General features: G+C 37.9%; 1 protein-coding gene across 13 annotated transcripts in view; it reads left to right on the top strand.

Annotated features, from left to right (window-relative positions):
* Hr4 (nuclear hormone receptor 4) overlaps positions 1-14,567 on the top strand; it is a 140,040-nt gene extending 125,473 nt beyond the window's left edge. For all 13 annotated transcript variants that reach the window (XM_074084998.1, XM_074084983.1, XM_074084976.1 and 10 more), the window contains 3 exons: positions 260-452; positions 7,410-7,525; positions 7,813-14,567. In XM_074084998.1, coding sequence (XP_073941099.1) covers positions 260-452; positions 7,410-7,525; positions 7,813-7,893 — 390 coding nt within the window. In that variant the 3' untranslated portion in view covers positions 7,894-14,567. The remainder of the gene's footprint in view (positions 1-259; positions 453-7,409; positions 7,526-7,812) is intronic.
* The last annotated feature ends 1,882 nt before the right edge of the window (positions 14,568-16,449 follow it).

Genomic DNA, 16,449 nt, shown 5'->3' with positions numbered 1-16,449 from the left:
CAGCAAAAAGTTACTTCCAATTTACCGTCAGCTACTGGAGTTCTTAGTTTATTGATTGAGTCTAAGCTTAGCAATAAAAGTAGGAGTAATAACAAATTAGCCATACCTTTCTAAGGACCCAGCGTACAAAATTTTGGACATAATGTCGTCTAACTAAATGTCAACTTTTCTTGATTGTGATTAAGTTTGAAAACAGAAGTGAGAATACATTTAAGCTTTGGTCACTGATTTTTTTTTATTTTTTTTCTTTTTTTCGTAGGTGAATGCAAATTTGCGGACACTTCAGAGCTGCTTGACCTCTCTGATGGGGCGGCCTATTACTCTGGAGCAGCTGCGGTTGGACGTCGGGCTGGTTGTGGAAAAAATGACGCAAATCACTTGCGTTTTCCGACGCATCCAGCTCAGGATGGAAGAGTACGTCTGTCTCAAGGTCTACATACTCCTGAATCAAGGTAAGCCTTGACCATCCACCCACGTATGTGCTATACGTTCATCAAACATGTAAATTGTTTATACGCATAGCGAATTCAAAATCAACGTTGATTGTCATTGAATTTATGTCATTTTATTTACTCACTTTATGAATTTGTTATTTTGATTTCAACTGAACCCAATTTGATTCATATCATTGGCGGAAATAATTTTTAGCGACGATGACGTCAATGCTTCATGACCGCCGCTTTTATAACTGTGTTAAAACTGTCTCGGATAACCTTTCCCTGGTTCACGGGCTGGATTTTATTTAGGCTAAATAAATATTGGCGCTTAAAAACATTGCCAACTGATTAAGAAACAATTTGGGTACAGTTCTTGCACAGATTGTCCAGACTTTTATTTTTTTGTAAACATGTCGTGTAATGTGGACGCCTGCCAAGCGAATCCAACTTTGCGCAATTTATGTATAATATTGTTTATTGTGTCATTGATTTGTATAGGAACACTATCGGAACGATCGTACTTCTCTAGGTGAAACTGAAAATCGTTACAAAACATCCCGTAAACATGCTCGCTACAAACCATGTGATAAATCCATCCCTCGAACAAAATATACTCTGCAAATTAACATTATAGGAAGTTTAAAAAGCCATGCGCGTATACGCGTCAATGCAAGCCGGCCACTCGTTTCGACTTATTATGATTTATAGTCCATGTAACCCACTTACAAGTGCCCGCTTGTGAAATCGATTAGGGACTCACTTCGGGACGTGGCAGCAAATGATCACTTACACTCAAGGTACGTACAGCAATCATTTTGCTGTCGTAAAGGAATTGCTCACATGGGGAATTTATTTGCAGACTAATTCTATTACGCACTATCCTGCCAAGTATCCATCAAGAATGCTTATAATTATACGGTATATTATTTCAAAAGAGTATACAAAGTAACTGTTATCGCCATGTAATATAATTTTACAGTAAATTACTAGATTTCACAGGATCTGAAATAACAGACAAAAAACAACGTTCCTGCGGAGACAAAAATATCAGGATTAAGTAGTCTCAGAGTTGAAAATTGGTGAGATTTTCATTCGAGTTACAAAATAATGCACACTTATTCACATATTCGTAATAGTTATTTCCTAGCTTTATCTAAGAACGAGATGAGATAAGTGTGAGTCGGGCTATGTGCAGTATAGAATTCCGTACGGATTTATTTGAGATTTTTTAAACTGACGGTTTAGCCTGTAGAACACTTGTCTCTAACAAAAATTAACACTTTCAAGTATAATATTTTGCAAATGGATCCCTAAATAAAAAAAAACCTTAGCTGACTTCTAATATTTTAAACAGACCTGTCCAATGGATACCCCATACTATATATTTTTTCCTAAATTTTGTTTAACGCCTTTGCATGGCTATTCGACCGTCTATTCCCCTCTGCAAGTAGCATTTCTGAGCCGATTCTTATGAAATTTTTTGAGGAGGTTCGCAAATTACTGGGATTTGTCGATTCAGTCGATTTTTTTTTAATGCCGGAGCCTTGACGGTTGTTAACGTAAAACATATATTTCAGCCGTTTCAAAAGTCGCTATGGCTACTGCTTACAGAGCCGCTAGTTTTATTAGTCAGATATATTAAAATGGTTATGTGGGTGCTCTGGTTCTATAACCCTCTGGTTAAAAGCGACAGCACCAGGGAAACAAGGCGTGACATTCCACCTTATCGCAATACAACTAGGTCGGCCCTCACATGCTGTGTTTGAAAATTATTTTCACCGCATCAACGCTATTGTAACGTACTTATCAAGCGCACGAGTACCTACCTTACCTACTTAGTGCGAGCGATTAGAAATTCCGCTAAAACCGCGTACCCTTTTATTAAAGTAGCTAGTGGGTATACGCTCTAGAAAGGATGAACACGACGCAGGACGGGACTTTTTTAGTACTAAAAGCCATGTTTGTTGCCTTTTGATGCCAAGAGTAGGCTTGATCCTAGTATAAAAACAACATAAATACAATAAATGTCTGTTATATAACCTAAACAACAAAAAGTTTGAAAACCCCGACGTTGTCACTTCAAAGTTCAATATCTCAAAAACGGCTAATCCGATTTTGATGAAACATGTCTAAGAACCATCGCTAGAAAACCTGATTTCAAATGAAAAAAACCGCATTCAAATCGGTCCATCCGTTTAAGAGCTACGGCGCCACAGACACCCATAGCGGTCAAACTTATAACACCCCTCTTTTTGCGTCGGGGGCTAAAAAAAAACATTGACTGCACTTTCATTTCCAACTTAAATGGTGGGAGGTGGGTCAAAATGAATTTACAATATTTGACCCAACAACAACAACAAACGGCAAGTTGTAATAAAAGTTTGTAAAAACATTGTGCCTGTTTCTAAAATACTAACCGTACATGTTTTTCCGCCATGAACTACGGCTGTGTCCGTTACGTTCTGCCTGTACCTACTCACCAGCTATATTGAAATGGAAAGCTCTTGCACAACAGTTCCGCGTCTGTGTGCGTCGGTGTGAGCTGTGTGTGCGCGTTGAGCAACCCACTGGTATGCTATTGAACATGATGCCTTGTCCAAATACGCTAAAATAACTGAATGCGTGTGGATTAACGGGCTTTTATGGAACAATGGTTTTAAACTGTAATCTGGATTCGTGGACAAATTAGATGTACCTAGATTGAACTAGGGTTTTGAGCTATTATTACCTAAAAGTAATCAAATATTCTAGTTCAGAATGCTTATCAATAAATATATGTATACTTATTTATTATAAAACCAAAGGAAATCTAGTTTTTCTTACCAACATACATTTTTAACATTTTGAATGATATCCTCGTATAGTCTAACGTAACGTTTTAAATATAGTACATATACGTCAAAGTTAAATACCAAGGACCATATCAATTTTTACGGAGTGACATCATGTTTCCATTTCTATTTATCGAAATCTGATGTTGGTCTAATATTTTTGCACTTTTAGCCAAAGTAATTTTCTTTTTATATTCCCGGCTATATCTATGTAAGAAAATACACATAAAAAACATATTTGACGTGTAAAAAACATGATAAAGAATACGTTTGCATTTATAATTTTAAAGTTAGGAAGGCCTTGTACTCTACATGTACGTTTAGAATAACATCGTTTCTTACAGACAATGTTATTCATCGCGAAGAAAATGAAAGTAGAAGGTCGCTGGTACAGCGTCGTGTTAACGTTGAACTGTGGTCGCATAAAAAACATATATTTATAAAAACTATGTACTTAGAAATAGTTATAATAATACAGTTAAGTGTAAGAAATATATATTATTTCAACATTTAAAAATATACAACGTAAAATATACCACACTCATAATCCGACGTTATAAAGGGGTCGTGGTAAGTTGTAGGTATTTTGAGTGGTTTGATCAAGTACATATTTTGGCCGTTGACAATACAAAATGTTATAATAGTGTATTTTGTATCAAATTCATATTACACGTCAGTACCCTTAGTGTAAGTTTTCGGTTACAAAATACGTCTCTATCGCGTTCGCGTTAAAATCTCAATTTATATGGAAACACGAACAGCGCCTCTAGCGGAACGTTTGCGATGTTCGTGTTTCCATACAAATTGAGATTTAACGCGAACGCGATCGAGCCGTATTTTGTAACCGAAAACTTACACTAAGAGCACAGTGCCTCTAGCGGAACGTTTGCGATGTTGGTGTTTTCATACAAATCGAGATTTTAACGCGAACGCGATCGAGACGTATTTTGTAACCGAAAACTTACACTAAGGGACTAAGGGTACGGATATAATATAGGTACAGTGTAACACAAATAAATAGCAGTGATAATTGAAAATTGAAACGAATATGAACAAAAACAATTAGAAACATTTTGAAAATTTAAATTTATAGAGAAGTAGGAATTGGATAATTATTAAATAATGTATTAGTAAATACAATGACTCTACTGCCGCACTCTGAGACTTTAATTGACACTTTACGCCTTATACGACAAACTATAGGACCTGGAATAGCTAACACATGCTTACGTGCTCTATTTTACCTACTACTATTCAATGTACTATTTTAACATGTAAAAGACTTACTTCGCACTAAAGCGAGTCAGTCTATCGTCCCAGCTATTGTAGTTGGATGAATGGAAAATCACAAAAGCTAAATTATTCTCGTAAGGCCTACCGTCGTCCACACGACGAGACAGCGACCACACTCAGCCTTTATAACATAAAATTCATAGAAAGAAAATTAGCGTATTATTTTACTTTTTTAGTATTGTTATAGTTTTATTACTGATGCAAAGTAAGATGCACCAAGTAGGTAGACTTAAACTAGTTTACTTATGTAATTCTAAATAAAAGATCGATTTTCCTTTTCTTTCTCATTTGAATCTTCAGGAAAACGAAGAAAAGCGATGTGTCCAGAGCGCCATTAACATTCTGGTTGTACTTTACGTAATTAGATACGTTATTAAAGGAACGGTTACGTCTGGTAGGACAGTTCTGAGCGGAAAGCGCGACGCGAAAGGTTGCTAGTACCCACTTTCTCTTTAGCGGTGCTTCGCGCAGATCGCTGTTACGTAACAGCGATTAGGTGCGTTTGCGAATGCGCCCTTAGGGCCCGTTCCCAGTTGTCGGGTGTCGGCTCCGTTCCGTGTCGGATGGATGTCAGGCATTACGACAGAAAATCGTGTCGGGCAAGTGTGAAGCTTCAGATATAACCTAACCAATAAAAAGTTGGAAAACCCCCGACATTGTGACTTCAAACCGAACCGATTTTGATGAAACATGTCTAAGAACTATCGCTAGAAAACCTGATTTCAAATAAAAAAACGCATTCGAATCGGTGCACCCGTTTAAGAGCTACTGTGCCACAGACAGACAGACAGACACACATAGCGGTCAAATTTATAACACCCCTCTTTTTGCATCGGGGTTTAAAAAGGTTCTGCCACTGGAAAACCCGATTAAAATCCGGGCCCGACATCCGACAAGTGGGAAACAGCTTTTAAGAACATTCTGTGAATTTCCGTGTAACTAGTAGGGGCCGGCCGGGAGTGCATTCCATGACTTAGATATTATTCAGTATAAAGTGAATTAATTATTTCAATTCCCACTTTCTTTGAGTATATTGCAAAGATAGCTCAATTTTGATGTAAAAGTAGCTCAATTTTTCGATTATTTCAACAAACACAATTTTAAACCATTTTGGAATGGTGAAAATGATGATATGTTTTTTAAATCTGCCCCAACTTTGTCATTAGAAAATGGGTTCACGCAAAATGATTCTTGAAAAAACTTCCATTGCCATTTTTTTTTACTAATTTGCAGCAAATGAATCTGGTGTTAGATACGTTTGTTGGCAGGAAATTTGATTCAATATTCAAAACCATATGTTTAAAATTAATCACAATTTCCGCAAAATTAATTAGTTAAATTATAATATATATTCAAATGCAAAAACAGCATTTAGTCCATTTTATACGATACTGCTGGTACGAGTGTACCTACAATTTCACGATATCACCTAAAGTTAATATTTTATTTATGGGTATTTGAGCTGGCGACGAATAAGAGCCGAAGAAAATTGTTGTAACAAATTTATAGACTCCGTTCAGATTTTCCAAGATAAAGTGTATACTTGTATTCCAAGGTAATTACGCCGACAATAATCATTAACACAACATAATTAGTCATTCAAGCAGATCAAAATGCTATTTACGTATTAAATTAACCTTATCTACTAACTAATATGACAGGCGCTATTGATCACATACAGAAGACGTGTCTTCCATCGCACCTTAAATCCGTTTTATAATAAAACATTCCCGTATTCGATACCGCGTGCATTGAAAACTCACAGGCGCAAAATGCTATAAATAAAACAAAGTTAAATGAAATGGAGGTACAATCCATACTAATATTATAAATACGAGTGTTTGTTTGTATGTTTGTATGTTTGTCCGTCACTCATGTCGGACAAACATACAAACGGAAGCGGAGCGACGGATCGACGTGATTTTTGGCATAGAGATAGTTTATGGGCCAGAGAGTGACATAGGCACCTTTTTATCCCGGAAAAATGCACAGTTCCCGAGGGAATAGCGCGCGATAACCGAATTCCACGCGGGCGAAGCCGCAGGCAATAGCTAGTAAATTGTATAATATCGCGTATCTCGCCTTCCTTGTTCTCTAAAAACAAGACACCATCATGTTGGCTGAACGTAAAACGCGCACAACATGAAACGGTCGCGCGGCAAACCCGCATATAAGCGAGCGCGTGCGAGTGAAATGGCAATACAGTGAGGACGCAGCGCGCTCGAGCGGAGGTCAACGGCTAGCCGCGGTCGTTGCCCCGCTATCGGAGTGACCTACTGAGCGCGTGACGTCACCGCCGCACCGCACTCGCTCGATACAAATGGCATTGGCTCGGCTCAACTAGCTTCTTAGCGTCATCTAGCGGTGAGTAGCCAAACTAACAAACAATACACTAGCGCTGCTAGTAGCATAATCCGGATAACTTTTTCAATTCAATTCAAATTTAGAAATCTATTAGCTTTTTGATAATTCTGCCAAAGGTTGTTAATCTCCTTCCTACTTTTTGGTGGAATATCAACCAGCTACCATTTATGTCAAAACGACACAATTTTAATATTGTTAAGTAAACTACACATTACACAATAACTATTATTATGATAGCCAACCACAGATAATATAGGGATCTTTAACAAATAAACAATACAAAATGAAACGGAATTGTAGATAAAACTTTCAAGATCAAAATAAGCCTTTTTTTTCTCCCTCGGATACCTCCTTTGATGAAGAAATGCGACACGATTTCAAATTCAGAATAGAGCTGAAGTACGATCGAGTTCGTTCGCCTATGGTGCGTTTCGTTGTAAGGTTCTGTTTAGTATACTTTATACGATGCTTTCTTTTGTCATAGAAGTGGAACTAGAAGGCATACAGGAGCGATACGTGCAGGTTTTGCGCAGTTATTTGGAGCACGCTGCACCGCACCACCCCGGCAGGTTACAGGAACTGTTCGCAAGGATACCTGAGGTGAGGAAACATTTAATAAAATCTTTCACCATCTGCCGGCATTTAATAAAATCTTTCACCATCTGCTGCTGGCTGGAGAAAGACAGACGCTGGAAGTGCGGGAACATAGTAACCATAGATTAAATACTAACCGCGTTTTACATAGTATAAAATCCGTCCAAATACGCTCGGCACACAAATGGCTGACCATTTTGGAAGCTGCAACTGCAACTCTTACACCAGTTCAGGGCACCAATCACTAACATGGATGTTTTTCTCTATTAATGGTGATTATTTGGTGTTCACAGATCCAAGCGGCAGCGAACCTTTTGCTCGAAAGCAAGATGTTCTACGTACCCTTCGTGTTGAACTCGGCGGAGATCAGATAGTATTGCGAGTAGTGTCCCCGCCGCGCGTCTTATGTCACCACTTGTGTTCACCGCCCCAGCACGAGAGTTCGTACAAATATGTTCCTAGTCGAGCAGGACGAGCGTGGAGCTCGGAGCCACTCGGAGCCGATCGGAGCTCTCCGGAAACCTTCGGAGCTGATCGGAGCTCTTCGCAAGTGCTCGGCAGCGCTCGGCGACTCCCGCGCGACAGTGAACTGCAATGCGGGCACGGAACGTACTCGCAGCTACGACGACTCCAAGTGTGTAAACGCTGTTATTTTAGAGGAATTAAAACGTCCCAATCGACAGACTGATTTTAATAAATAGTTGTTATGTGATAAGTGTCAGGGACTGGAGCGTGTGTTTTATACCTACGTGGTAGTGTATACTAATTAGGATTAAATAGATGATAGTTACTATTTAAAACTGACAGAAGGATCGCATAATATATTATTTCTGTAAATATAGACTATTTTACTAGATAGCTCGTTTAAGATGTTGTTTTTGAAATAGATTTGTTTCTTGTAAATGGAATTATTACTGTTTTAGTTTGCATTTTATATCGTGTAGGAGTACCTAAGCAGTGTAATTTAATAATGAGAATTTCACTTGTCTGTCTAAGACTTGTTGGTAAGTAAAGTTATGTAAGTAGCACTAAGTACGTACTCTCAGTGTTTACCAAGACTGCTTGTATACAACTATACTGTTTACGCACTATCATAATTTTCTATAGTCACAACTTATGCATTTTATTGACAATATTTTGCATAGAACTTTTCTTGCATATAATTTTGTTTTGTTAACCTTGTCCCAGTACTTTAAATATATAACTGTGTTGTAAGTTCGTAGCCAGTGTTCATTGAAGAAAGTAGACTTTGTTAGTTCCGGTTTTCGTTTGTATTTCCTCAGGATGAATGAAAATGAAAAAAAAATATTGCATAGAAAGCTTACAAAAAAGAGTCTACGGCTCTGGATCCTGTGCTAGGAGTCCCTGTGTTACAGGATCCAGGTAGGAAATAAGATCGATTAATATATTTTATGTCATCTTAGAATAATAACACAAAAAGCTAGTGTTCGAGTTACAAAGTAAAGAAATAAATAAAAAATACAGCAATTTTAATGAAAACTTGAGTCGTGTTTTTGCTTAATGGACTCGACACGCGTTAAGCTAAGGAATTATTTGCGTTATTATTCTAAGACTTTCACGATCACTATGGAATAGGTGCTTCTCTCAATTTTATGAGTGTTCGTCCTAGCCTAGTTTAGAGGGAACCGAAGGTTTTATAGGGTTCCGTACCTTAAAAGGAAAAATGGAACCTATATAGGAGCACTTTGACTTCTATCTGTCACGACCCTTTTTCTCGGAAACACGTGAAACTATCAAATTGAAATTTACATGAAACATTTAGGGCTGTACCTACCTCTTGCAACCATACAAAACGAAGTTAAAGTTCACGTGATCAAAATTTACAACCATTTAAAATGTGTTTTCATACAAAAACCATGAGAACCGAAACCATCCCATAGGCCTCTCGACACGAGAAAATAAAAAAGTCAGAAATTCATTGTACCGGAAAAAAGGAGGTACAGACTTATTTTCAGTGGCTTTTAAATTTATACGGAACCCTCAGTGAGTTAGATCCATCTTGTTCCACGGAAGTGCCAGCCTTGTTTATCTCGTAGTTCGCGTGTTACTGTGATGACGTCCTGTTAACTGTTTCTAAGTCAGAAAAGTCACTCTCTCTCTGCGGTGGTTGCATGTCACTGTCATCACCTAAAAAGGTAAAAGTAACATTTACTTCGCCTTTACTAAATTTCACTTATCGGTAAGTACATTGATTATTTTGCTATTATTTTGGATTTTTAATTCATCTTAATACTTCACTTCCGATAAAAAGTAATATTGACAAAGCCATTCCTTCACAGCCATTTATTAGAAGAAAATAGGACACAATTATGATTTCCATTCCTTCTTCATGTATGTTAAAGACCTACATTTCTTACTATTCATCCGTCACAGAACTTCCGTGTTTTCTCCGTACTCATATATAAAGTAAATAAGTAAATAAAACTTAATTGAGTAAAAATAAGTAGCGTACTATTAATAAAATAGCAACAAAGAGACTTTCTATTTTTAACTTTTAACACTGTCAGTATATTCACTGCCTTTCGTTTGTAAACTTATGCCGTTTAATACTTAAGTCTCTGGTCGATCGTTAATATGTTAGCGTTATGACGTACCAGCAACGGTGAACTGTTACCAGTAGGTTAGGGAAGGCTTTGTACGCCGTTTATAATAAGTAATTAAAACCAAAAAGTTCGTTATAGGGACTTAGGTTCTAGTTTATTAAACTAAGTGTTGTACCACAATACGAATGTTGGGGCGAGAGCAGCCCTGCTGATGGATAGAGTTCGAGTAGTGATGGAACGGCCAGGCAAGTCAACGGCGGGGCTGCCTAACAACTTAAGCCGCGATGTCTCCTTCTACATTTACGATCTCGACTCGATAATTAAGACGCGAAATCAAACTTAACACATAACATGATCTGATTTAAGTGTCAGAGGGCCCACTCCAATGTTCGGAAATCGAAGTTCGTATCGTACCGTCCCTCTCGCCCTCGTATTAAATAGTGTAAGTGTCAGTAAGACCGAACGAAACGAAATTCTTTTTTCGAATTACGTAGTAGCCCTGCAGATTTTACTGCGGCTGCTCTAACGCCCAGCGAGGCGCAGAGCAGACTATACTGATCCATCTTGTCAAAATGTGTGCGCCTGCTCTGATCCACTGTTGACTATATAACATAACCCTTTCTGAGACCCAGTCAAATTCGAGCGCCACACATCCGTTCCTCGTCATGTTACCACTAGATAAGTGATAGTTATTAACGTGTTTCGTATAATTTTATAATTAGTTTGAATACAACCAGTTACGATACTGCCATCAAATGCCTAAATATAAATATGTAGTTTTTTTTTTTCAAATTAATTTTGCTGTAGTTAATGTATATGATTTAACTTAGTAAAACGGCGTTCGTGAAATTATAAGTTAAATGTGATAATGAAACAGTGATAGCGTAAAGGAATATTCGAGCCTGGCTGCGCGGGCGCGCCCCGCCGGCTCTTCGCCTGTAGATACTTCACGTCAAATATTTTCCTTAATTGGGTAACTATATTTATTTATCTTAATTGTAATCAGTTAGTTTATAGAACACCATCTTAACGACGGTGTAAATCTAAAGTCTGAGGTAAAGATGCCTTTATAGATTACATGTTACGGGGGAAACCTTTAAAATAAATCACGAATCGTGCATCGTTCTACTAACGTGTAAATGATTATAATATGACACTTATTTTGTTAATACCATAGCGTAATTAGTTAAGGTGAGACTAACGACGTTGCGGGGAGTAGCTTAGGGCGTAATCGGCGTTGTACAAAGGATAGTAGATATTGATAAAAAATAATCAATAAAATTGGCGCATTACTGGCGAGTACCTAATTAGAATAGTACGCGAAGAGCCCGCAGAGGCTATATACATTTCTTGTGTAAATAAATAATGTATTAACATAAGATGGCCGTTCGCTTTTCGTTACTGTCCTGATTATTTGCTGGACTCTGTAATAGAACTTCGCCTTCTTCTTTCAACTAATTTTCTCTTTTACACATCCCAAGATATAAGATTGGAAAACAAATTTGAGTAGTGGAAAGTAGATTAGACATTCGCTCCTGTCGGTGATTCGGTTTGTTCGTAGCGCCCGCTGCCCCTCGCCCATCAATTACTATGGTTAATGTGTGTATGTGACATGTGCGCTACACGCTCTAAGGCTGAACTATTATTTCCTAGAGGCCCAGGCGCCGGGCGCGGACGGTTCTCCACTGACGGACTTAGTAATATTGCGAAAATATTTTGACTGATATAATAATTTAAACGTAATAATGTTAATATATTTATAAGAATGTAACAAAAACTTAATGCATTTCACACTTTCTTTACAGTCCATAAGAAAAATTACATTTAAGATATTGTGACGAAATATTTTCACATTGATAGCGTAAGGTTTGTTGTGTATAAAATAGTGTTGCATGTATTCGGGTAAAAGAAGGGTTGAAATTGTGTACATTAGACATTGTATTAAATAGTACTGAGGTAAATCGTGTGTAAATCCGTAACAGAATATATATATTTGGAAACGTTGAAGTATGATTGTTGTACATATACATTTATGGAACTACATGACACAGATTAATTAATAAATATTTGGAAATAGTACATACCTACACATTCATAGATATCTGTTCTAAATGTTTTATTCGGATAACAATAGGTAATCGTGTTCTGTTAAGATTAAGTGTCTAAATAAAACTAAACAAACACGTACCGCTTGTCTGATTCGTTGTCGTCTTATGGTTTCCTCACTTTACCGAACGAAATATTTTGGAGGTTTAGATAAGTGGCCGTTATGTTTTATCTGTTTGTATACACGATTCACATTAAAATTGAAATTGCCCTCTAGAGACCTAAAGCCCGTATGAACTCAAGCAGGCATGTTAATAACTGAAACGTCTTAAATGCGGTTTCTATCTTGAATGAAAACCAAATACGGCTGCAGGGAACCCGGGTGCAGAAACAGTCAACCAATTTACCATGGGCTAGAAAGGATCTTGTCGCATTGCGTTATCTTGTGACACTGCTATTGTTATATATTATTACGGAGTGATTTAACGACGTAGGTTGTTCTAGGGTTCCTAATGTCTTTGATCGAATTAGTTGACTGATTCAATGAAAAGTTGGATGCTTCGTTTGACTTGCGACCGCGTCCCTATTTGCCATGCCATGTTTGCAAGCCTATCAGAGCCCAACGTGTGATTTTTGTCGTAATAATCGTCTCGAACGCGTTCAATTTAATGTCTAACTCTACCTAGATATGTCTAGCGCACTCAGAATCACAGTCGTTTTTACCATTTCTTTCTGCCAAACGGTGTAGAATGACGATAGGAAGAAATGGTGAAATACGATCACAAACGCCCGCGCATTGACTATATGGGTACGGCATCTTTCTTGCCAATTTGACCAATGACCATAGTAAATGAAATGTTAAGAGAAACACGTTCAAGGCGTTTTTTGCATCAAAAACTTACACTAGAGGGTGAATAAAGATGTAGTTGATTGTGATTGGGTGTGCTATATTTTACTCACGTATTTATTTGGGCTCGCTCAATTTCAAGACTTATCGCTTTGAGAGCTAGCATATTATACATTGTTCGCTTTAATTTAAGTATTATCAATATGATAGGGTTCTGTGTACTTGTAGATGTCACATTAAATAGATGATGATCGCTGTACTATTCTCAATGGTCCGGGCCGGGCTGTTTACTGCGTCCCTTTCTAACTGTTCTGATAAAAGTGAGACAGGAGTTATTATTAGCACAATGACGATTGTCGCGGAGATTAAGCATCCATTTTACGCTCGCCTGCTGGTAAGAAAATGCTTTAAGTCAGTGACGATAGTCATTTTGCTACGTCTACTTTTGAAAGCACATTCGAAGACCAACTACTGTCTAGCTAGGGCCTAGGGCATTTTGTAGCCATGTCAATTTATCTTCGCGTTTTCTTAGGATAATTCCAAAAGTTCGATCGCAAATTAATAAGGGTGAAAAGTTTTGAGACTACTAGTTCCGAGTAGCTGCGACTCGAGTTTTTCCTTTTTCATAGACAAATGATTAATGACGGTAAGGAAAAAATTAAACATCGAATCGTCAGTAATTTAGGCGATCGCTAGGGGGTGATCCTTAATAGATTTACACTTGGAAAATTTTGTGTGTATTACTGTATTAGGCGGATATAACTATAAATAATAAAAACAATGGTTTCGTTTTAGGTACACTTCTGGTCAAAACCATCTGTGGAAACGAAAGTAAAGAGTTTAATTGGACTTGAAATACAAGTGGAGTCGGAGCCCTAATTCATCTTCACCAGTAATCAAATTAAGAATATCGTTAGTCGCAAAAACGAACTCAATCAATCGAGTGTAGAAATATCTTAGTTTCGACCATCTAGTATTATGTTTATGGTTTCAACATGTTATATTCACATTAACAGAAAGGGGACTATACGAGCAAAGGGCCTACTCCGTAATTCGTAAATCGAAGTTTGTATCGTACCGTCCCTCTCACTCTCGTATTAAGCAGTATAATTGTCAGAGGGACGGAACGACACGAACTTCAATTTTCGAATTTCGGAGAAGCCCGCAGCAGTCGCTGGAGCTAGCCCTCCATAGATAACATATCGATTAAGCTAGTTAGTCGTAGGTATAGCGCCTCAAATGGCCACAAACATTTCTCAGCCTAGCTTAATCGAGTATATTTTCTTCCATAGTTTGCCATGTATTGCCGTACATAGAAATGCCCTAGGCTTCTGATGCCAGTGTCTCAGTTCCGGCTTGTGTGTACTCAGAATGTATCGTACTCAGTACGCGCGGTACGCACGGTTACCGTCTCGTTGAGTGGTGCGCCTTCTGGTAGTCAAAGGAATGCAATGGTTTGCCAAGAGAAGTTACCTACAAGTTGTGTTTTGCTAGCGATACATAACGTGTTTGTACTTTAATTTGTTTTTTAGTTTTACTCTTGGAAATCAATGGTTAATAAATTAAGAAAATAAAATGTATGTGAATTATTTGTCTGTCTTTCATTTCGGCCTAATCTTTAGCTAACAGAAGCATCAATATCTTGCTAGTCCTAGGTAAGACAAGTTGTCAAACTTCTGACTCTATTAACAGGTTTAGAGAAGATTATGGTTTAAAGGTCAATCGATAGCTATACATTTCCGCATCTGGTAATTATTCACTACCACCGACTTGGTGTAAAAAAAATAGACAACCTTGGAGAAAAGCAGAAAGTGGAGAAAATGTGAGAGAGGACAACATGAGTTAGGTGTCTAGTGACTACGTCTTTCCGATACAACACCTTGCAGTTAGGGTACACTGCCTTTGCCATACTCGTCATAACTAGGTTGCCTTACTTCCGGAATTTTCCGGACAAGTCCAGAAAAATAGGTATTTGTCCAGACTGCGGGGGGAAGTTAAACCGTCCAGAATTTCTACAATTCTCCCTTCTCGCCCCTTCTTCGACCGTGTTCCATTATAGTGACAAGATCCGAACGCGAGCTAGTGAAAATTCGAACGAAAATTTGCTTCGTTTATTCACATGCATGATGCATAACTACAATATTAATATTAAATTTACAAGAAAGTCCGGAATTTTAATCAAATGTCAGGAATTATCTCCGGATTTGTGATTTTTTTGATCTGGGAACCCTAGTCATAACAGACGCCAGCAGGGCTACTACGAAACTCGAAACTCGAAGTTCGTGTCGTGCGGTCCCTCTGACACTTATACTATTTAATACGAGAGGGAGACGGACGGTATGATACGAACTTCGAGTTTCGAGTTTCGTAGTAGCCCTGCAGGCAACCCTGTGTGAATCGAGTTGTTACTTGGCCTCGCCACTGGTACCTACCAAAGAACCTTTGCACCACAGATAGCAGATTATAGTTTGTGTATTGTTTAACTTTAATTGAATTTTAGGGAACGTCATCACTACTGAGTTTTAAGAGCAACATTAATAAAAAATAAAAACATACCTTAATGGTACCTAACCTAACCTACCTAGATTACTTACTCGTGACTACCTTTGGTCAAAATACCATATACCATGCCCTAAGACCGCTCTAACAAACCCAAACATGATTAGGTTGCATTGCTGTCTTGGAGTTCTGTGTCTAATTTCCGACTCGATCATCAGCCCTATAAGGCCCTATACCACGAAGTGCAAAACTCGAATTTCGTATGTTGCCGTCCCGCTGACGCTTATGTCATTTAATATGATACCAAGTACTAACTTTTTTATAATTAATCGTTTTTTTTATGATAAAAGGTTAGTTTTCTCAAACCTTCACCCCTTACCGCCAAGATATGTTAACTTTGCTCTATAACCTACATATCCTGATAGATAAAAGTCTTGCATTAATTTTGCCAAATTTTCAGCTAATTGTACTGAACTATGAGTAAAGATCAAGTATGCGTGTTGAAAAAAGCGGCAGACCGGCAGCGCTTCGCCGGAATCTGGCGGAACTTCGAGAAATTAAAATTACTTCTGTTTCATTGAGCTACAAAGACTTGATACAAGAAATAGGTAATGAATAAGCACAAAGTACGATATAAGACTGGTTTGACATGGCTCCAATTTTATATATGGTTTGCAGATGTTTATGGGCGGTGGTGATCTCTTACCATCAGGAGACCCACTTGCTCGTTTGCCATCCAGTCGTATAAAAAAAAAAATATATGTAGACGTTTTTAGCAAACAAAACTTTTGTTTTGAGCTAGTTTCCGCGAATTTATGTTTACTGTCATCTGTTGGCGAGTAGCGGAACTAGTATCTACATAGTGTTACCATGACTAATTATTCTGATACACTTTTTTTCCACATATTTTTATCTCAACATCGAATATACCACCACCATCCACCATTCGGGGGTTGACACTCTTTCCCGGCCCG

This window comes from Choristoneura fumiferana, chromosome Z (assembly GCF_025370935.1).
Source record: "Choristoneura fumiferana chromosome Z, NRCan_CFum_1, whole genome shotgun sequence".
Taxonomy (NCBI): domain Eukaryota; kingdom Metazoa; phylum Arthropoda; class Insecta; order Lepidoptera; family Tortricidae; genus Choristoneura; species Choristoneura fumiferana.
This window is presented reverse-complemented; position numbering and strand designations above follow the sequence as displayed.